This window comes from Artemia franciscana, unplaced genomic scaffold (assembly GCF_032884065.1).
Source record: "Artemia franciscana unplaced genomic scaffold, ASM3288406v1 PGA_scaffold_52, whole genome shotgun sequence".
Lineage (NCBI taxonomy): Eukaryota > Metazoa > Arthropoda > Branchiopoda > Anostraca > Artemiidae > Artemia > Artemia franciscana.
In genome coordinates, this window is record NW_027062693.1 from 1,027,481 (window position 1) to 1,051,711 (window position 24,231).

General features: G+C 33.9%; 1 protein-coding gene across 2 annotated transcripts in view; it reads right to left on the reverse strand.

Moving 5' to 3' along the window:
• The window catches only part of LOC136041974 (CXXC motif containing zinc binding protein-like), a 51,455-nt gene extending 28,403 nt beyond the window's left edge, over positions 1-23,052 (reverse strand). The window contains exons 1-3 of one of the 2 annotated variants that reach the window (XM_065726799.1): positions 22,875-23,052; positions 17,609-17,692; positions 11,097-11,235 (exon numbers count right to left, since the gene is read on the reverse strand). In XM_065726799.1, the coding sequence (XP_065582871.1) occupies positions 11,097-11,235; positions 17,609-17,692; positions 22,875-22,877 (226 nt within the window). In that variant the 5' untranslated portion in view covers positions 22,878-23,052. The remainder of the gene's footprint in view (positions 1-11,096; positions 11,236-17,608; positions 17,693-22,874) is intronic. The other variant, XM_065726801.1, reaches the window with a different exon arrangement.
• Positions 23,053-24,231: the final 1,179 nt, after the last annotated feature.

Genomic DNA, 24,231 nt, shown 5'->3' on the forward strand with positions numbered 1-24,231 from the left:
TATTGCCAAACATTCCTGATAAAAAATTTGCGATAGCTATTTGTTCAATTTAGTTGAAAGATCCCATAACTATGTCTATAAGGGTAAAAGGCCTCAACAGCCCATGGGGAGAGGCCCATAAGTTTTGAAATGTGTCCACTGTTTACGCATAGTATTTGTTATTGGAAATTATCCACCCTTCTCGGGGGGGGGGATTTTGTGCTTTGGGTGGGTTGTCATCGGGAGAGTTTTGCTTGTGGAGGAAAATTTCCGGGTAGTGAATTTTCCAGGGGAAGTTTTACACTGGAGTGATTTGACAGAAGTCCTATACAAAATTCTTGTTAATTGTTTTACATCATCTTTGCCAACTCAATTTTGCATGTGGAGATTTTTCGGGGGAATTATCCCTGGGGCTATTTTCCGTGTGTTTGGAGTCCCAGGAAAAAATTCCCATGGAAGGGGGGGCATTTTCAGAGTGATTGGGAATCGATTAGAAATGAAAGTCTTTTTCAAAGTTAAGTATGCTAAGGAGAATTTTTCAGGCTGCATCGTCCACAAAACAAATTATTGAGGAGGGAAAGGATTTTCCTCCCCCTCGCGAAACCTAAAGCGAACAAAATTAGGCTATTGCTTCACAGTCTATCTAAAAAAAATATCAATAAAACTAGTACAAATGAAAAAAATAATCATATTTCCCTATGCTTATAGGATTATAGAAAACTAGCGCTTTACTAAAAACACAAAAACCAAGCAAAAAACAAGAATGTTGATTTAATAATTAAATATGATTACGTAGCCTGACAACAACAAATCAATAAAGCTTTACACAGTCTTACACTAGTTGTGATATAAGTAGCTTTCAGTATATAATTAAAATTATCTTAAAAACACAAGCAAGAAAATAATAATTTTAAAAACCGCAAAGTCACTGAACAGCATGCAGAAATATTGGATTGATTTATCAGGCAGCATTTTGGTTTCACCCGCCATAATACTAATAGCGAGTAATAAACAGTGAGTGAGTTGTAAGAAATACGCTTTAGTATTAAGGCCGTGATTAAGTGAACTTGAAAACATCGAGCTTCAAAATTGAAGTGAAGTTAGCCTTCTGTCTTTTAATTCTCTAGAGACCGTTGGTTGTCAAAACTTCAAATAGCACCAATTATCAAGTCTTGTCAAAGGTTTTGATTGACAGCTTCCTTTGGTGAGATGTTTCAGCCGAGAAATAGTAATATATTTGGCTGGGTAAAAATAAAATTTTATTAGTTAAAGTAAAATAAAAATTTTAAGATTTACAATTTTTTTAAAAATTCTTTAATTTTTTAAATTTTTTACTTAAAATTTAAGTAGAAATAAATTTTATTAGTTAAAGATATACGCAACTTACAAATTAGCTTACGTAAAGAAACTTCTGTATTCTCATATTTTTATTGCATATATGAGGGGGTTCACCCCCTCGTCAGTACCTCACTCTTCACACTAAAGCTTAAATTTTGTCCCAATTTCTTAAGAATGATCCCTGAATAACAAAAGCCGTAGAATAAATAGTTGAAATTTCTAAAAATACTTTAACGTAAAGAGCGAGGTATTAGGAGGTGAGCCCCTCATATGCGTAATAATTTCTGTTCCTTTTAACAGAAATTATTATGGAATATTTACAGGAATTAATATTTACAAGAAAATAATAACAGGGATATTCTGTTCCTTTCAGTTGAAAAACTTTGCCATATTTATTTTTTCATTGTTTTTTTTTTAAAAAATTCTAGAAAATCCTGCGCTCCCTTCATGGAAATTTTCTTCCCCGATGACAAATTCCTCCGTGAAAAGTTCCCCCAACATATCCCCCTCTTCTCAACCCCTGCCCCCAACCAAATGAAAACGCCCCAGAAAACGTCTGTACACTTCCCAATAACCATTACTATATGTAAGCACTGGTCAGTGTTAGTAACCTGTAGCCCCTCCCACGGGGACTGTGGGGGAGTAGGTCATCCCAAACGGCATAGTTGTAAGGATTGTCGACTACGCTGAATAAATGGCTATCTCAGAATTTTGATCCGGTGACTTTGGGAAAATAATTAGCGTGCGACGGGGGCCTAGGCGCCCTCCGATTTTTTTGGTCACTTTAAAAGGGCACTAGAACTTTTCATTTCCGTTAGAATGAACCCTATCGCAACATTCTAGGACCACTGGGTCGATACGATCACCCCTGGAAAAAAAACAAACAAATAAACACGTATCCGTGATCTGCCTTCTGACAAAAAATACAAAATTCCACATTTTTAAACAGTTCGTGGTAACGAACTGTAGTAAGGAGCGACTAGGCTCAATAGTAACGAAACTAAAAAAAAATGGAATTTTGATACCAATAGTTATACCAAAAGAATGGCATTTTAATGCTGATTTCAAATATATAAGTTTCATCAAGAATAGTCTTACCCATCAAAAATTACAAGCCTGAAAATATTTGCCTCATTTTAGAAAATAGGGGGAAACACCCCCTAAAAGTCATACGATCTTAACGAAAATCACAACATCAGATTCAGCGTATCAGAAAACCTTGTTTTAGAAGTTTCAAGCCCCAATCTATAAAAATGTGGAATTTCGCATTTTGTGCCAGAAGACAAATCACGGATGCGTGTTTATTTGTTTTTTTTTCCAGGGGCGATGGGAAATTGGAGGGCACCTAGGCTCCCTCCCATGGTAATTTTCCCCCAAAAGTTACCGGATCAAAATTCTGAGATAGCCATTTTATTCACCATAGTCGAAAAACCCAATAACTATGTCTTTAGGGACGACTTGCTCCCCCGCAGTCCCCGTGGGAGGGGCTGCAAGTTACAATCTTTGACCTGTGTGTACATATAGTAATGGTTACTAAGAAGTGTACAGACGTTTTCAGGGGGATTTTTTTGGTTTGCGGGGGGGATATTTGAGAGGAGAGGGTTACCGGCGAGGATTTTTCCATGAGGAACTTCTCATGGGGGAAGAGACTTTCGATGGAGGGGGTGCAGGATTTTCTAGCATTATTTAAAAAAAAAACAATGAAAAAATAAACATGCAAAGTTTTTTTTTTCTACTGAAAGTGAGAAGCAGCATTAAAACTTAAAACAAACAGAAATTATTACGCATATGAGGGGTATACCTCCTCGTAATACCTCGCTCTTTACGCTAAAGCATTTTTAGTGATTTCAACTATTTATTCTACGGCCTTTGTGATTCAGGGGTCATTCTTAAGGAATTGGGACACAATTTAAGCTTTATTATCAAGAGCGAGGTATCAACGAGGGGTGAGCCCCCTCATATACGCAATAAAAATATACGAATATTGAAGTTCGCTACGTAATTTAATTCGTAAGTTACGTATATTTTTTACTTACGAAGACGTTCGTAAAAATAATAAGTAAATGATGCCTTTTTAAGTAATGAAAAATAGGAGGGCAACTAGGCCTCCTCCCTCGCTCCTTTTTTCTCAAAATCTTCCGATGAAAACTGTGAAAAAGCCATTTAGCCTCAAAAAATTAATATGCAAATTTCGTTTTAATTATTTATATGTGGAGAGCCAAGATCAAACCGTGCATTAATTCAAAGACGTCCAGAAATTAAACAAAAAAAAAACAAGTTTGTTTAAATGAAAGTAAGGAGCGACATTAAAACTTAAAACGAACAGAAATTACTCCGCATATGAAAGGGGCTTTTCTTCCTCAACGCCCCGCTCTTTACGCTAAAGCTTGACTCTTTCTCTTAACTCTACATTTTAAAACAGTAAAAAACTTTAGCGTAAAAAGCGGGGCGTTGAAGAGAAAAAGCCCCTTTCATATACGGAGTAATTTCTGATCGTTTTAAGTTTTAATGTCGCTCCTTACTTTCACTTAAAAAAACTTGTTTTTTTTTTTTTTTTGTTTAATTCTAGATAGGAGCTTGAAACTACAGTAGGATTCTCTGATACGCTGAATCTGGTGGTGTAAATTTCGTTAAGGTTCTATGATTTTTACGGGTTGTTTCCTCCTCACCTGTGCTTCCAAACTTAAGTCTCTAGATCGTGCACGAAAAATGCAGGATCAAAAATCCATAGGCAATCCTTCAATTCGTCGCAATCCAAGTTTCTACCACCAGTCAAGATCCGGTAGGGCAACGGGGAAGAAGCTACGGGGTTCTGCTCCGCCTCAAGGTTTGTCGCTTGACCTAAATCTCTTGACTTGTCTAGTTCTTCAGCGTACCGCATTATTAGGTATTTTGGATATTTATAGCTACCAAGCTCCAAATACTTTTTACAAAGGCGCTGTCTATGTGTGGTAACACTTTTAAGATGTATACCTCGCTTTGATTTAATTTTCCCAATGATTTCGGCTTTGTGTGCACAACTTTACTGAAAGCTCCTGACTATTTCTCATTTCTAGGTTTCTTCATTGCATTGAAATAATTTATGAAAATTTCACACTCCATTAACAAGCAGCTGATTATACCAGCTTGTCATTTTGGTCTCTTGGGGGTATTATCGGCGATCTGAAACGATTCTTTCTGGCAACCGACTTGTAAAAATTTCAGGTAGCTGAAAATATTCTAGGGGACTGTTAGAAAACAGGAAAATAAATCGAAAAATGGTTCCAATCATCTTACAGGTTATTGTCTTCTGCTCATGATAGTACCGATTTTGTTCTAAAAGCAATATCCTTTATCGAGTACACTTGCGAAAAAGACCTAGACATTTTCTAAGATTTCTAAGCAATTAGAGAAAATAGAGCAAAATCCTTTCAAACATTTTGTAGCATCTTCAAGAAGCTATGGCCTGATATTAAAAGCGGCATCTTCCGCCAATGAATACTTGAGTACTTTTTAAAAATAAATTTTCAATTTAACATGGGATTTTCGAGTTCCATCAGTTCACTTAATCACGGCCTTAATCAAAATGAAGATTAAATAAGCCACAATATGAACTCTAGAAGTCCGGTAATTTCTCTCTATACATCGGAAAGCTTCAAGTTATGATAAGAATTTTAAAGCTAGTCCTAATACTATCAAGATGGTTTTACTTCGAACTTCTCTACAAACAAGCCATGACATGTCCTTTTAAGAACCAAAACGAGAGCCAATCATCGGACTGAACCATTGTGCAGAAGCGTTACCAAATTAAACGAAAAGAAACACAATTAAGCATTAATCCTAAAATTTGTAATAAAAAAAAAAATCTACAAAAAATTATTTTTATAGTGTAAAAAGTGTCCTTAATACATTTGCTTTTACTGTACCAAAACTTTTATTTTGTGTTTTCACAAAATTTTTGTGTTTCTAAAAAAAAAAGTTTTTCACAAAACTTTTGTTTTGTGTTTTCCATAAAGCTTTAATTTTCGATAATCCTACAAACATTGGGAAATATAATTATTTTGTTTATCTGTACTTTTATCGATATTTCTTAGATAGACTGTGAAGCAATAGCCTAATTTTTGTTCGTTTAAGTTTCAACTTCCCTCAAAAAGATTCGTGTTGTTTTAAATTAACCTTTGACCGTTTTCAATTTGAATTTAATGCAGAAGAAGCACTGCAATGATCTATTTTATTTTTTCATGGCGGGAGGCAGCCCCCTCATATACGGAATAATTTCTCTCCGTTTTAAGTTTTGATGTCGCTTCTTACTTTCAGTTGAAAGAAAAATTATTTAATTTCTGATCGTTTTTCAAATAATGCTGAGAAATTTATGCTACACGAAATGGTGTACATGTTTTTGAAGGTGGACAAACTCGACAGTAAGGAAAAAGTAATAATTTTTCTAACGAAGATTTTTCAGTTTTTCAAAACCTAAGCAAGATATTCGTAGGCCTTATGTCTAGCTTATTTCTCTTAAGATCTGCCCCCTCCTCCTGATAAATATTTAAACATTCAGGTGTGGAACAGCAATAAACAAGAAAGGCTGGAAAGTAATCTGACAACTAGAAAAATATCACAGAAAAAAAATGCAAATAGGTTCTTAGTGCTATGATTTCTCTATATATATTGCAGAAAGTTTTATTATCTCTATTAAACAGTAAAAAAAGGAAACAATATGAATAAATAAATATAACAATAAGTAATTCTTCTTTGAAGATACAACTGTGAGTGGTTCCAGAACCATATGTCTGCACTTCTCCAACTGTTGGACAATAATATAGAGAATATGAAAAAAAATCCGTATTCTAGTTCAACGACGGCTGAAACCCTTGTGTTTCAGTCGTCGTTTTTAAAGATTGTGGCAAAAATTCCAATTTTAGCATAAAAAGTGAGGTTTTGACAAGGGGTTGTCCCCCTCTTCAGGGGCGTAATTTACTGGGGTGCAGGGGAAAAATAACCCTCCTAGACGTTGGTTTACCCCGCAGACTCCAGTTTTCCCCCCTGTTGAAATTTAGTTTCTTAAAGAATCTTGTCAAAACTAAGCTGCATAATTCAAGCATTCATAGAAACGGGTCAGTTTCTTTAGTTTATCATAACATTTTTAGTACTATATGGTTCATTTTTCAGTTTTTACTGTCATTTTCACTCGACTTTGGAAAACTGGCTCCAACTTAACCATTTTTGATAAGATTTGATTATTTAGTCGACATTTTCAATGAACAGTAGTTTTATTGAATAAGTTCTTAATAGTAATGTTACTTAAGGAATTCAAATGGATGTAGACGGGTATTATTGTTCATATGGATGACAGTTCTGCAGTACTTGGTCTTCTATGTGGCTGAAGCCGTCAAAACCTCCACAACTGTGTTCTCAGATTTATGAAAGAGACATTAAAAATAAAATTTAACAGCGGAATCTTTTTATTAATTGGGAAATTTTTACAATAAAAATAATTGTTTCAACTCTTCAGGAATCCCTGATTTGTTTATACCGGATTCTAACTACTCGTCTCTTTACTTCAATAAAATGGGTTTTCTGTCAAAAACAAAATTTAATGGTGGAATTGCTCTGAGAATCGATAAACAATTTCAAAGTTGATCTTGATTTTTCAAAAATTGAGCTCATGGAACAAAATTTTAGCCAATCAAGAGAAATATAATCGCATTGCCCTTCGCAAGCTCTAAACTATATTTTCAGATTATTTTGTTCTTCACCTTTCTAGGCTTGATCCTATTTTTAGGAAAAATTATGCTAGTAATATTCGAGCATCTAATTCAGGGTTGCCACCTCCTAGTGATTTATCATTATTTCTGGTGATTTTTTATATTGCTTAAAGAAAAAAAATTACTTAAATCTCCACCTAGTGTCAACCTTGGTCTTATTTCCACTTTCGTAAAATTCTTTTCCATCTTACTCTTTGGTAGCACAATTGAAAGAAGTTCTACTTTCCTATATTACTGAGAGACTGACAGGTTTACAGGAAAAGCTGTCGGGAACGACATATTGGCGTTTGTCGCCTCACCACGTTTTTATCTATTTGTTTTATTAATTTTATTACTTAATATTATTGTTGATTTTCGTTTTGTATAACGTTTTTTGTTGTTTTTTTTTTTCTAAAGTGTTTGCTTTGCTATTTATTTTTTCAGGTAAGTGAGTTATAAATAAATTTTATTGTTATATATGTAAAACTTGGTCGTGCATAGATAGATATATAGATATGTGTATTTTAAAGCAAAAAATACGGCCATCAACACAAAAAAGACACAAATACATCAGCGATCATATCATCATCACAAATATCATCAGCACTTACATCAGCGATCATCATAAAAAGAAGCAAAAATACAACGAATTTGCATGAGCCATAAAAAAAAACACTTAAATAAAACACAATAATTACTCAATACTTTATATTTACTCAAATCAATAGGATTTTTAGTGAAAAATATTTCCAGATATCTAGTCTCAGTTTTGTTACAATATCCGTTCCCTTATTGTAGAAGGTCCCTGGTACCGGCTCAAGCAATGCACCAGATTATCCTCTACACCTTTTCAAAGCAGGCAAAGTATACCTGTCTTCATTGGGGTATCTTTCTTACGAATATCTTTTAAATCTTGCGCTATTGGAAGACAATTAGTCCTGAACTGCAACCACGAAGTCAAATATCTCCATCTGGTGAGAGCTCCTGCCTGTAAACTACCTTAACACCTTTCTAAAACTTTCATGTTTCCGATTCCTTTACCACCTCACTCCATTTTTCTTCTAGGTGCGTATTCCAAATTGTTTTGGCTGCATCATAAGAGGGATTTTTCTTTTGCCTGAATTGACGTGAGAAACTTCCGCAGTATCGGATAAGCAGCAACATCTAGGATTTTGTTTCTAAACAGCAAGATTATGAAACTGGAACTTCTGCAGCAGAAAATCTAGGATTTTGTATCTAAGCAGCAAAATCCTGAAGCAGGAACTTCTGCAGGAGTAAAATCTAGAATTTGTTTCAAATCTTTATCGACAGATTACTTACAGTTTTGAATCGGGGTCCAGATAAGATCCCAAAATAGCTTGAATACCATTTTCAGGTAACTCGAAACGTGACGTTCCCAACGCAGTTGCGCAACGTTTTCCTGTTCGCAACTTAGTATTTTTCTTGCAGTGCCTTTGACCAATGTTAATTTGTTCATGCAGAGCTTTTATAAGATTTCACAAGAGGAAGAACAATTACAATTGATAGATTTTTTCCGAAGACACTTCCGTCGCTACGGATTCGAGTGGTACTAGTACTTGAACACAGTCATAGCTGTCTACCCACTCCTCAGATGTAAATAATGTATTAACACTTCCTAGAAGACCAAATGTGGAGTTTAATAGTGATTTCAGAAGCCTTGCGACGTAAAATGTAATCAAAGTTTAATTTCCTCGTGTATAACCGTCTACTCCTTATTTTCATGAGCTGGAATTATATTGAGCATTCTCTGAAAAAAGTATAAAGGCTAATTGACCATTTACTTTTTCTTTTTTTTGCTGTTGTTGTTGTCTTTTCTTTTTTTTACTCTAGGGTGGTCGACCTTCGCAGAGAAGTTAAAATTAACATTTTTAAGCAAAAAAGCATTTCGAAGCTACCTCTGGAATTTTGGGCTATGACCTTAAAGTACATAAAGCTCCAAAAGTTTTATTGCGAATTCAATAGAAATTTTTAAAACAAATAGTATAAATAGCAAAATCTCCCCAAAACGTGGGGAAGTTTTCTCACGTTTTACATGGAGATTTTCTCTGTGAAAGTATACAGGGAAAACCGCTTAAAAATTTGTTATTTTACACTTGTAGTCAGTTTTACAAGCAACCAAATGTTTTCCAGGGTAATTGCCTATGGATTGTTTTGGCTACCTGGCTATTATATCTCAAACAGTAGGCTAAGCTCTACAAAAAATGTGGTTCAATCTCGCTCTCTATGATTATAATGAGTGAAGGGTTGAGATGGCTTTCCAAATTCTGCAGATGAAGAATGGCAAATTGCAAAAGATCGTCCTTATCGGCCAACCATCTAGGGCCCAACAAGAAGCTGGGTGTCCATGAACAGGAGGGGATAGGTTAAGATTTATTGGAAATGAGAACCTATAGTTGGTAACAAAAGAGTCAAATGGTACTTTTGCTGAACTGGAATCTTTAATTTTTACACTGAATTTGACCTTTCAAGTGTTTTCCTTTTTTTATGACTGTAGCAGTAAATATCCAAATTGCATCAATATTGATTTTCAGTTCAGAGTACCAGCAATCAGATTGAAAAATGCTAATTTAGTTCATCATCACCCAAAGCTATAATCAGATCTTCACAGAGTTGGTTTAGGCAAACTTTGAAAAGTATTGGCAGACGGATAAAGCTGGTTGACTTCAATTTGGTAGGCCAGCCTGTACAGGAATTCATCTGACTTTACCCTTCCTTAAATTTCAGAGTACCTGAAAGAACATGCAGGCTATGCAGCAATTTAGTAAAGCCATATTGAGGGAAAGGATCTCTAAACGCTAGGCGGCGCTGATGATGCATGTTTTCATCACAAGCGCTACATTCCCCTATATAAGTTCCCACACTCATCAGTATAGACTTGGAAAAAAGAATAGACTTGAACAGCTTTTGTATCAGATTTTATGCATTGTTGAAATGTTTAAGCAGTAACAAGTAAAAAATTGTAGGCGACAAATACAACTGAGAGGTTTTTAGGAACCAGTTACGCAGCATCAGTTAACAAGGTTATGATAACCACCTAATCAGCACCTATTCAATTTCAAAATTTTGTAAATGTTTTTTTTTAATACCGCGATATGTGTTGCGTCCACAATGAAAAGACGTGAAGATCCTTTAATATACGATACTGCTGCATGGTGTCAATATTGTTCTAAGTCATTTACCACTGCTAATTCAGATTCAGCTTTCAGATATGTTTATTTGAGACCTCATTAATAAGCTGGGGACCCTCTATATCCTTTATATAGATGATATTATACAGATGATATAGAGATTCTCTATAGACATCCGTTGTAAAAAAAAGAAGAGGAATTTCAGACTTACGATAAAGTTATCCATTTAATCTCGGCAACATCCATTATCCATTTGATTATTATCCGTTTAATCTTAGCTATTACTAACTCCTAGATAAAGAGCGAGAAATATCAGCTGCACAAAGAAGTTTATAAAACTGGGATATTGGGCTAAATCAAAAGACATTTTACGAATCCAAGTTGTCACAACGAGTGTCTGCAATATCTCAAGAAGAGTGCCCACATGATGCGCTGAGTGCTAAGAAGCCTAGAGATGAAGAGAAGACAGCACAATGCTCTTAAGTTAAACTTTCTGGAAATGTTAACTGGAATGTTGAACCACATCAAAAGACATCATATGCATCTGGGATGTGAAAATGACATGTCTGAAATACTTCAGAAACAGTAAAAAGTATTAAGTTGAAAGAACTAGCTTATAGAACAGGATTGTCGTTTTGCAACATTGCAACATCAGTTTACAAACTGGACCCACAAATGGGCAAAATCAACAAACCAAATCTACAATCTTCTTTTCTCGCATGCTCGTCAAATTCCAAACCTGTACTGTGAACTCACAATCCCAATTGTCAATGGAAAATTAATTTCATAATCTGGATTCCCAGTAGAGCGGCAAATTGACAATCCAGATTGAAATTTTGCAATTCGTCAGTAGAAAAGGCCTATAAGCTCTTTGGAAAAAAAGTATGATTACTAAACTAAAAATTACCGGCTGAATTTTCTCTGCCACAAAGTTTGCACTTGATAACCAAATTAGCTGATCCTCGTCCCCCTTTAAGTGGCACCGACTCTTCTTGCGTTATATACTGCCACTTCTCAGATTTGTCACCACAACTCTGACATTTGAACTGTAAATAAAAATAAATACAAGATATGGGTCTTTCAAACGTCATTATCTAGAAATAGAAATTAATACAAGACAAACCATTCTCTAGACATTAAATAATTTTCCTAGAAAATAATTTGACTTAGTCAATCATAGTTAACACGGTAATGCTGACTTAGCAAAGAGTGATACATGTAATATGTATTTATTTCCTTGGACTCATAATGTCAACGAGTCCAAGAAACTCGTAAAGATGTAGGGTGCAGCATCAATATGGCATCCATGTCGGTCGGTGGCCCAAAGGAGTTGAAAGATGGATGATCCAGCATCACTGTCATCAATCCATACCGATGGTCCAGCATCGATATGGATGGTCAGATATGGAAAGATCCATTTCGATGGATGGTCAGAGAAATTTGAAAGATGGATGGCCCCACATCCATGTCGACGGTCTAGCATCAACATAGCATCCACGTCAACGGAGTGTCCAAAGAACTTAAAAGACAACTCTTTCAATCCTATATTAGATTTTCTATTAACATTTTTAAGGGTTTAAGCTAACTTAACGGTAACCTGATGCTTTTTCAATGGCCCATTTGTACCTGAGCAGTCACTTTAGCATCACATGGCAGCGGCATCAAATTTTACGATGCGCATGTTAATCAGAGAGGCAGGAAAAACATGCGACCAGGGGTGACATGATGAATGTACTCCCAGGGGTAAGGGCCCCGAATGATGTAATTAGACCATACAAAACAGAAACTTCGTAGATAAATTTTAGTTAATAGAATAGTTGGCATATTAAACTTATTCAATTCAGGCAAGGATTTTCAACCTTCTGACGGAAGTGCACAAATTGAGGCCATGGGCTATCACCCCTTGATGCCCCAACCACAAAACTTTATGTAACAGTAAATCATATCAAAAGGTTTTTTAACTCTGAGCTGAGCTACTATCTTAGGTCAATTTTGTATCAGGCGTTCAAAATCGAAAAAAAGTAAATATTTCGCAAACCATGGACATGAAAACCTCACTGAACTCACAATAAACCCAATGATTGTTTAGAGGTTCCTAGGCAAAGTCCTTTGGTCCCTCTAGAATATACCTCCCCCTACTTGATACACATAAAGACGTTGCATTTTTCTGAATACTAATCTCATCTTGGTATTCAAAGAGCTCATGGTAACGAAGCGACCTGAGCAAGGAGCGACCTGACTCAATAGTAACCGTTGCTCCAAAAAACAGAATTTTGATACCGATAGATGCATCAAAAGAATCAGATTTCTATACTGATTTCAAACACACAAGTTAAGTCACGTTTAATCTAACCCAACAAAAGTTAAGAACCTGAGAAAATTTCCCTTATATTTGAAAAAACGGGGAAAAACCCACTATAAGTCACAGAATCTTAACGAAAATCACACCATTACATTAAGCGTATCAGAGAACCCTACTGTAAAGGTTTTTAAGTGACCAAAATGGAGGGCAACTAGGCCCCCTTCCACGGTCATTTTTTCCCAAAGTTCCCCCCACAAAAATTTGAGAAAGCCATTTTGTTCAGCATTGTCAAAAAATCTAATAACTATGTCTTTGAGGACTATTTAATCCTTCGAAGTCCCTGAAGGAAGAAAGGCAAGTTATGAACTTTGCCGGTTGTTGACGCATAGCATTGGTTATTAGGAAGTATGCAAACGTTTTCAGGGGGCATTGTTTCATGCGGGAAGGGACTCTTCTAAGAAGGAGAAAACCTATTTCCCAACATTATTGAAAAAACGATCAGAAATTAAACAAAAATTTTTTTCTAACTGAAAGTAAAGAGCAACATTATAACTTAAAACGAACATAAATTATTACGTAGGCCTATATGAGGGGGTTCGCCCCTATTCAATACATCGCTCTTTACGCTAAAGTTTTTTTTTAGTACTTTCAAAAGAGCTATTTATTCTAATTAAATGGCCTTTGTGATTTAGGGGTCATTCTGAAAGAATTTGAAAAAAATTCAGACCCCAGCGTAAAGAGCGAGGTATTGACGAGGGGGCAAACCCCAACATATTACGCATATGAGGAAGTTCACCCACTCGCCAATACCTTACTCTTTACGCTAAAGTTCGAATTTTGTTAAATAAAGGCCAATATAAACAATAATTTGTTTGTGTTATTTTCCGGCCAATCTTAGCATTTAATTTTATCTTAAGCAGCGTCATAACTATGATTTTTATGTGATAATAAACCAAAGATATTGTATGTATTCGGCTTGTGATTGTTACTATTTTTTCAACTGAAAGTAAAGAATAACATTGCGTATATGAGGGGGTTAAAGATCTTTTCTTCCATTCATTTTAGTAATTCGAGAATTGATCAACTTGCAACTTTCATAAAAATTGTTTCGACCTCTTTGCCCGTTCTGTACTCTTTGGCTGTTTATACTGTTCGGCTGTTCTGACCTTTTTGGCCGTACTATGCCTTACAAAATTAGTTCCACAAATATCGCTAACTTAGTTTCAGGGGAAAATCTTTCCATGGAGAAATTTCTTGCAGGGGAAGGGTATTTTCCATGGAGAAAGAACTGGATTTATCAACATTATTTAAAAAATGATCAGCAATTAAACAAAAACATGTTTTTTTTATCTGAAAGTAAGAAGCAACATAAAAACTTTAAACGAACAGAAAATATTACGCATATGAGAGAGGTTGCTTCTCCTCAATAGCTCGCTCTTACGCTAAAGTTTCTTTTCTTAAGTTTAAAAGAGGTTATTTCTCTAATTAAACAACCTTTGTGATTCAGGAGTCATTCTTAAACAGCTGGAACAAAATCAAAATTAGGTTACTATAAGGTTATTAATAGTTAAAAAAAGTAAAATTAACATGCAATATTCGTTTTAATTATTCATATACGGTGAGCCACATTCAAAACCTACATTAATTCAAAAAGGTCAAGAAATTGAACAAAAAACAATTTTTTTGAACTGAAAGTAAGGAGCGACGTTAAAACTTAAAACAAACAGAAATCACTCCGTATATGAGAGGGGATGTCCCCTCCTCAACGCCCCGCTCTTGACGCTAATTTTTTTTAATGTTTTAAAAAGTAGAGTTGTGAGGATGAGTCAATCTTTAGCATAAAGAAAGGGGTGTTGAAGAGGGGCCGCCACTCACATATACGGAGCAATTTCTGTCCATTTTAAGTTTTAACGTCGCTCCTTACTTTCAGCTTGAAAAAATTGCTTTTGTCATTTAACTTCATAAAACAGCATATGATGAAATATGACGCTCAAACAATTACAAGTCACATACTTAGTTAAAGGGACCTACTCGAAATATTCACAATTTTCTTTATTCATGAACACATAGATTTATGACAAGACAGTCTATGGCTATTAAAAGTAAATAAAAAAAAGTCATAAAGGTTGCAGTATGACAATAATAAATCAAATCACACTAAATAAACACTTCACAAACGAGGTCTGGCCAATACAAAAATTGGTTTAAGTCAGATTCAAGATAACTATTGTAATAAAACCTCCACAAGCAATACAATAGCGGCACGAGTTTTACAAATCGTGACATGCCACAACAATCAGTTATGTGAGGATTTTGAATCTGCAAAACCAAGGGCCATAATTGGGGTTCATGGGCTATTCTCAATATTGAAAGTTAGCAACAATCAAAGGCAAATAATTAAAAGTTTAACTTTTGAATTAAACAAAATTATGAATCAAAATTATTATGAGCTACGAAAAACTCATAATTTTCTGGAGACAATGATGTTAGAGACTAAAATATGATCATCTTAAACAAAAACACACAAGGTAAAAATATCACAAAAGGTGTCTCATTTCTACGAAATTCTTTTATAAAGATGGTAATCTTGGTGATTACGAATCTAAGGTTAATATTGGCATTAATGATAGAGATTCCCTAGAAAAAAACTCATAAAAACTTAATTTAACAAAATTTAAGCGAACCCTGGACCAATATCAAGCCTATCCTGGCCCCTCCCAACCGGCACTCCTAATCTATATTATTAAGAAAAAAACTCAAAAACTTTGGAAGATTCAAAGTTAACTGACGAACAGAAAACTGAGGCCAGTAGAAAATTGGAGATTTTATACCATTTTGAAATAGATAGACGAATGGATAACTCAATTAATATTGACAAACCCTCATAGCATATCAAAATCGAAAAATTCCCAAATAGATTGGCAAGCTGCTGAAAAAAGGGCAAGTTATCTCGCGTCAAATCACGGCTGATATATTAGATGGTTACTATTGTACATCTTTCATTGACACAGATATCAACCTTCGGGTCATACTACCCCTCCCTCTCCCCGATTTTTTTGTACCCCCAGTCGCAATTTGAGTTTGTCCTATTCCTCATATCCTCTCTAAAATTTCAGGCTCTTAGAGTTAGAGTGTATGATTTATAGAAAGTTATAATACTATACCATACATAAAAATAATTAAGATGTAATAAAAGCAAACAAGTATAACTGACTAAGACTAAGAGGTAGAGCTAAATTGTATTTAAACCTATGAGCACCCGCATGGTTCTTATCTTTATTGTGGGTGGGAGGTGCGTAATCCAGCAAAAATAGCTTGTATATAAATACCATATTTTGCCTAAGAAAAATTCTTCAAAAAAGAAACAAATCATATTTATAAAAAAAAATATGGAAAAAGAGGCAATCTCCATAACAGAATATATGACATTCTGTACGTGATATTCCATAATTGGAATTTGGGGTAGAAAAATAACATGAACCTTAGGATGTTTGGTTGTAGGTGGGTCCTTTAGACACTATGTAATTAACATAGATGCAGTTTAACTGATAGTACATTTTGTGCAATACACATGACATAAATAGGAATCATGGAGTAAGTAAGAAACATGATCTTTGCTATGCCACGCTCAAATTATATTACTTCACAGAGGCAGAAATAGTTGATGAATGTGAGATCTTGCCTAATTTCTTGTTATTTTGAAGTAGCTTGTCTGTGCACAAGAAATAAAATATTTTGCAAATTTGTTATATTTTTAGCCCCCGGTTTCGAGACTGCACTTATAGAAGACAAAACAACATCAAAAACTTTCAGAACTTTAAACAAAACAAAAATAAAATCATCTTAACTTGCTTGAAATATAGGATTTCCGCTTTTCTTTAATGATTTTCAGCCAATTTTTAGCATGTTTTTCAACACAGAAAAACAAACGTCTTGGCATTGCTTCAAGGTGAAATTTAACTGCACTTTTTTAATACAGAAAAAAAAAAATCCTGAATACTGAAGTTAATACAATAAGATTCATGTCTATGTTAATGGATACAATCACGAACAATCATGTTTGCAGAAATAGTAGCAATCTCTTAAAGAGCAAATAGCATAGAGGAATTTAAAATTGACTTATAAGTAACTTTATAGAGGATTTTTTTTTAGCTAGACACATATGGGAAATATCACCAGAAACCTACATGTCATAGTAATAACTTTTAGCTATTTTTTTCGGTTTTGAAAAACTTTTCTATCTCGAAAAAGGGATTAATTTACAAAGGAACAATTTCTAAGGTGGTCATTACGCACAAAATCTCCTTGACAAAGTTAGAGGTTTTTTTTGTTTTTTTTTTAGAAGTAGAGCTTATATCATTTTTATTCTGAGATAACATACTATCTGATTTTTTTTTCTATTTTGTAAATTTCATCTCATAAATTTTTTACTTTTTGTCAAAATGAAATATTATAGCTTCAAAAGTAAAATTTTAGAAAGAATATAACATCACAAGTTTAATTTTTTTTTTCAATTATCTTTTTGTAGTGTATTCATAATTTGACTTAAGAAATCAATTCCGTATTTTTTGCAATGTAGAACTGACCAATTTTGGAATGTTATATTACAATTTTTACACAAATTCCTAATTTTGATACCTAGCTCTATCTTATTCAAACAGCAATATGAAAAGCAAGCATAAAGAGGTAACTTTTCTTCGTGAAAACAAAACTCACACTTATAAATAGTGTCTGCATTTTTCATCCCACAAGAAAATATTTGATATCTTAAAGGTAACCAAATTTTCCTAGTAGATAGACAGGCGCAAAGTTTGAGCTGAAATCAGAACAAGATATACAAATTCCAACAAAGATTATCTTGATCAGAGGTCAGCATTGGATAAATCCGAAGGGCCAACTAAAATATTAAAATAGAAGACCATATATATTGATATAAAATATTGTTTATAATATTTGACATACATAAATATTTATTTACTTCAGATATGCTTTATTGAATTAGTTGTTTTAAAATATTTCCAAGGGAAGTACATCTTTCTCATTATTCTACAAGATGATATAACTTTTAATTAAAATCAATATAATTAGTCCAATCAAAATGACAAATTGTAACCTGCCTTGAGATACCATCTAAAGTCTTCTCCAACAGGCGAGAGAGCAGCAATATTTTCCAAGTCACAGGAGATTTGAAGTGAAACTTTCTGAAAAGTAAGGAATGTGAGGAAATAGGAATAAAATCTATACCTTTCTCCTTGGAATACATTTATCAGAATTAAGGGATATTTGGGATCAAAGTCTAGCCCCATTTCATTCTACACTTATTTGAACAATGACTAGAAGTTGAAGATTTTGGGCATAAAGCCATTTCTGAGGCTTCAGGACATCTTTAATCAAGAGGATTTCCGTGTGCAGTGGTTGAAGCTAAATGAGCGTAGCAGTTGCCTAGCGGAGAGTGCTTTGTCTGGGAGAGCACTCAGCACATTAGCTTAATGAGAAGAGAAGGGGAACGCACTTTACTTAAGTCCTATCAGTAAAATATAACAAATTTGAGAGAAAATTAAAAAGCAAATTATTCATTGGCCCTGTTACAAGGAAGGAGATAGAAATATAAACTGAACCTATCTGCGCCTATAGAATGAAATTTCCTACAGCATCATAAAATGACACAAAAATGAAATTCACAAAATACTGAAAAAAGAAACAATATTGAAATAATAATGGAAGTGGGCTGGATATGTGTTACAAGAAGATGCATTAATCCCAAAATAACCCTAAAATGTTGTGTCTGGTTTAGGCTGTTACAAAAATGGCTAAAGTGACCAAAAATGACAGCTAAAAACACAAACAGTGTATGGTCTAGTATGATACAGTGATACTTTTGTTTAAACTTCTGATTTTTCTTGTATTTTGTTTTAGAATTTTAGAATCTTCTAAGCTATGTCATTTTTATAGCCTGATTTTATAGGTGAGTTTTGACACTCGGAATTCTCTGGGTAAAGAATGTACAGGAAATTGAAAGGGTATACACTACTTTTTGCTTGATGTTTCTCACATTGCAGTTTTAATCATATTGGTGATTAGTGACTGCATGTATAATAACAATCTTAATAAAAATTTCACTTCACTTGTGAACTAGGCAATGTGATGCCTGAGTCTCGGTTTCACTTTCATATTGTAATATTAGCCTTATTGTCAACAAGCTTGTAGTGGAGACTTGAAGCTATTTGTGAAATATATATCTGGATTTGGCATAAAACAGAAAAATCATTCCAAGATATTGCTTCTTTCCAGATTACATATATTTTCCATACTTTTGTTCATATTTGGCAACAACACAGCTTAACCTTGCTTGTTTTAATACATTCTTGGTTCGCAATAGTGGCAGTTGCTCCTCTATAGATGTTGATATCCCATGGGTTGTTTCAGTGCAGTCAATATTTGTTTGGGTAAGTCTTTCATAGGGGGACCAAAAGTTGTTACCATCTCAATCAGAATATAAAAACATTGGTGATATTTCTTTGTTCAAGAAAGTAATTTAAGAGACCATTTTTAGTTAGAAATATAATCAAATCTCAGTGTGTTATTGTAATGTATCAATATCATAGTTAATTTGCAAACGTTGTGGAGCTGAAGGGAAATGCTTGATTTGAAGTTTGTATCCCAGGTTTTTAATGTATTTAATTTATCACCTCTTGGGCAAATTTTTACTTAATTGAGCTGGTCACAACAATAACGACAGACGATAATGCTGCAATTTACTTTAAACAGTTCAGATTAACATAGACATAGTAATATTTCATAGTTTTTAATAGGTTTTGGCTGTTTTTTTTTTTGTTTTTTTTTTTTTTAATAGTCAATGTTTGGCACACTGATCATCTCTACATTAGGAGAAATTACAACCCAATATTGTTTATACAAAATTAATATTTTAAATTCTGAATGCATATACTTTGCAATGAAATACATTTTTAATATTTAGCCAAATACAAGCTAAGCTATCCTCTTCTAAAACCAAAACCATATTTTTACCATATATACCTGGCAATTTAAATTTTTATTTTAGTAGTAGTCACTAGAAGTGGTGGTTAATGTAAACAGACTGTACACCTGAGGCTCTAAAAGATTATAGCCTAAACTTCATTGCATATATCCAAAACCTCATATACCTATATATATGTATATAGACCATATTCAAACAGTTAAATGATTTCTATATTCAGGCCAGACTGCTTAAGAGGAATGAGCACAAAATAATTTTTAAATACTTGTTCTTTGACAAAATATTTTTTTATAAAGGCCATTGAGAGAAATTCATTAGTATTCATCCAGCAATTGAGCTATAATGAACAAGCAAACTCAAGATAAACCTGTAAATGTAAGTACATTTGACCTCATGACCAATTAGATTTATAATGCCTAAGCTTTAGTAATATAAAAATCCATTTTTTTTTTTATTACAAAAAATATATAAATCCAACATTCCTACTTCACTATTCAACAACTAGTTTTAAATTAGCCCTGATACAGTCCAGTTTGTGGTTTAACTGGTATCATATTTGCCCATCTCCAGAAGGGTTAATTCAAAGACTTTTGGTTTGAAAAGGGTTTCAGTATATAGAAAAAAACTTCTACAAATCTAACTGTTTTATTAGAAGTTTTTTTTCAGAAAAGGGTACAAAATTCCAATTTCTTAAATAGAAGCATTTTTACCTACAAATTCAACAGAACAAAAAGTTACCTGTTTCCAATGTAAGTCAGAACCCAATTCAACATTTGTCAAAATGCTTAGGGAAAACTTGTAGTTGGATCCTTATGCATTTGACATGCCTATTCATCTTACTTTATTTCTTTGTTTCTCTTGAACTTTTTTTTAATGTGTAAATGTATAAAACAATATTCAGTAAGTCAAAGAATAAACTGAAAATATTGTCTCAAGTATAGGGAAGAAATTAATCATATGGAGTGTAATCTTGTGACTAAGGTCTCTATAATATAATGCATGATATAAGTCACTCTATGAATGATGTCTGGAATGGCCTACTTTCTCTAAGCTTTAGAGGTCCATTAGAGATTTATTTGCTGTTCACAGTGATAGTGACCATCTCAAAGTTAATCTACCATTTTATTCCACTTCAAAAAATTTACTTTTGACTATTCTTTGTCTGAAAAGTCCAGAATTCTTGAAATATGCATGTCCTACTTAAGATTATTAGATGTTTGAGTCAACAAGAAGTTTAACAAGTTTCATTAACATTTTGGGCAGGATAGGCTCTAAGAAAACAGGAGCAGATTTCAACAATTTTGAAAAGTTTATTGTCATTGTATTTGACTTAGTGGAATTTTCTTTCATATGTGAACTCCTAGCTTCATCCAAAACATGGGTAGGATTTTGATGGGGTCATTTTTGATAATTCTATGACATACTTCAAGGGTTAGCAGTTTGGCTATATATTAACACCTTTGAGGAAATCTTACCAATTTTATTAATCAATATTACATATAACAGTGGTACTAACAAGGTTTCTTGAAATCCATGCTAATTAAGGAGGGGTTCAGAGAGAATATTTTGTATTTTACAGCTAAGGATCTATTTGAAAGAAAACACATATAAAATTTACTAAGAAAGGGTCTACTTCAAATTTATTCAAGAATAAAGGAATTAGGGTGTTGTGATCAACAAAGTCAAAAGCTTAGAAACATGAACATAGCATAAGACCAAGCAGCAGTTTCTCAGATGATAGAAAAGTCAAGCATCCAAACAGTAAAACTTTTTTGACAAGTTTTTTCAGAATTTGTCAAAATTTTGACAAGATTAATACAAGATATTCTCAAACAAAATGAATCTCATAATAGAAGCCAATATCTACATTTGAATCTAGCTGAAGGAAAATTTTTAGTTGGTCTTGTATTCTACTACATCAGACAAAAATTTTGAAACTTGGAACTTAATACTGTCAAAATAATATTAGCTGCCATTTTAACTTATTTGTATCAAGAAAAAGCCTATGTGGCTACATTTTAGAGAGGATCAGATGTATTCTGATGCACTGGTGCTGATCCCAACTTTTTATGCAAAAAAATATAACCAAGTGAAGACAATAGCTAAAAATTGTTGGGAACTCATTTTGTGTTAAAAAAGGGAAACTAACTGAATTGAATATTCTTTTCTTATCTAGATGTATTGGATATAGTACCCGTATTTCACATTGTTAAAATTTAATGATGGTTTCCAGAGATGCTGTTTTTAATCACAAAAAAAAACACTGTTATCTGGTTTTGAAGGAAAATTTCAACAGTGGTTCCAAAATAGCACCATTTAATCATTGGTGCCTTTACACTAATCAAAACACCATCATATAGCCTGTATTATTTATTTCTATTGCATTTGGCTACCTATCACTACTGTTTTTATGGTTCTTGTTTTGTCACAGTTGATTCAATTTACAGATATATGGCTTAGAGGGTTGAGAGAATAGACAAGAAATGTGTAATTTTTTGCACATTAGGGAGGGGGTGGAGGTAAAGTGTAGGAGAGATACATACAAGATGTCTTAGGTAAAATTATTCTGCATAGCTGGTAAACATATCACAGTTCATATTATTAACTTACCAATAAAGTGAACAGACCACTTGATGCCTTTTTTAAGCTCTTTAAAAATATAATATTTGCTCCTATTGCAAATCTAAATCTAAGCACTTTCAGAGCTCTTAAAATGACAAATTTTCAATTGAAGTTATTGGTTGTTTTTGACAAAATAATACTAGCCTACCTGTTCTCAGTGCTGTTTTTGAACAAAATAATATTACATTTTCTGAGTACCAAAATTATTTATAATAAGATTAGCTTAGGTCAAAAAGCGCTTAAATTTGAGTTTACAATATAAGCAACTATTGTATTTATAAAGGACATAAAATAAAACACCAAGTGGTTTGTTCACTTTACTGGTAAGTCAATAATATGTACAGTGATATGTTAACTGCATAACATATTATGAAGTAAGAATTTTTCTTAATAGCCTAAGTTTCCTTCTCAGTAGCCCCTAATCTAGACCTCAGTAGCCCCTAATCTAGACCTAGATGTTTCCTTTTTTATATAGGCTTATTCCAAGGGCTGTAACAGTGACTATCAGAGAAAGTAGAGAAGCAGTTGTTTTGCTTTCTCATGGTAGGCTAATGACAATTATTCAAAATGGCTAGCTAGCCTATATTCAAAAGAGGCAAAAGGGAATCTGTTGGTATGACTTTTACTTTGTTCAATTATTTTCTTCAGGGGAGCCATAGCTTGGAACTGTTACCAAACTTCCTGCCAATCTGCTGAACTATTCAAAATATAGGCTATCCTATGAAACATTGCTATACTGAACATGTATTAGACTAGCCCACCATTGTCAGCTATTACAGTTTCAGAGAGTATAACACTTCAAGTCTTGAAGAGAAGATAGGTTCACAAGGATTTGCTGCCTAGATTGAATCTTTAGTCTTCAGACGAGTTATTTTAAAGCCTGGGCCAATCAGTAGCTACTACTCTTTATAGCACGTTCTCTACATTAGAATTTTTTTGCGAGGTAAAGCTGACGCAGTGTTACCTGCGCTTTCGAAAAAAAAGTACCGCAAAATACCCTAAACTTTTACCACTGATCCCAAAATTGTATATCGTCTATTTTTTTGGCGTGTTGCGCTACACGCAAGACACGAATTTTTTTTGCAGTACGCGCAACACGCGGACGATCGGAAAATTACATTACAATAAAGAGAACAAAGTATCAAATATCTTCTTTCAAAGGTATTTGGGCTATCTCTTTTTCGCTGCGGAGACCATTTGGGGTCACTCCTGTAAATAGCAGAATTTCGATACAATAACGAACAATCAACAGCCTTAGTTTTTTTTTATCTTCAAAACTGACCTGGCGTTTCCAAATAAATGCTCAAATTTACGTATAACATTTGAAACACAACCAATTAAGTACTTTTAAGGAACTTCGACTTATTCAACATAAAAAAAAACGAAAAACAAGAACTGCGAGTAAAACGTGGAGAGACAACGGTTGGACATAAACTGCAATTAAAAGCCTATATGGCACTAAAGGTCATCATCCGAGTAAGAAACCGTAACGTCACTTGCAGAAGCAGATTTCTTATATTCTCTTTCAGTATATCCCCAATTGGGATGTCACCATACTCATTGGGGGCTTCCAGTCCTTAGTAACAACTTTCTTAGCACCACAAGAGCATTCACGGTAGTAAAGCCGAGTTTCTTTCTCAACTTGGTCTTTTTGAGATTGACAGCAGAAAAATTCCTCTTAGCACAAGCAAAAGAATGAAGGCAGGATCAGCACTTTCATCATGAATTCACCCAAGAATGGAAAACTTTTTATTTGAGAACTATCACACTGTTCTACTACTTATACCAAAAATGGACCAGGTCACGGTCCACATAGTTCTTGAGGTCAGAGTAAACTGGCAAACGTTTCAATTCTTTGGCAAGATTTTCTACATCACTTTGCTTTGACAAATTTGGAAACTGGGCAAGTAGTGGAACAATGTTCAAGATCCCATGGTCGGGAGACATTGCTGTCTTTGGGTCTAGTCTTTCCAGGTTTTTAGTTGACGACTACTACGACCTGAAAAATCTTTTCCTTATTTCGTTACTCCGTTCTATCAAGTATTTTGTTCATGTTGTCTTGAAAGCAGATGCAGCTGATAAAAAAATCTTTTCGTTGATAAACAAGCCCTCTTCACG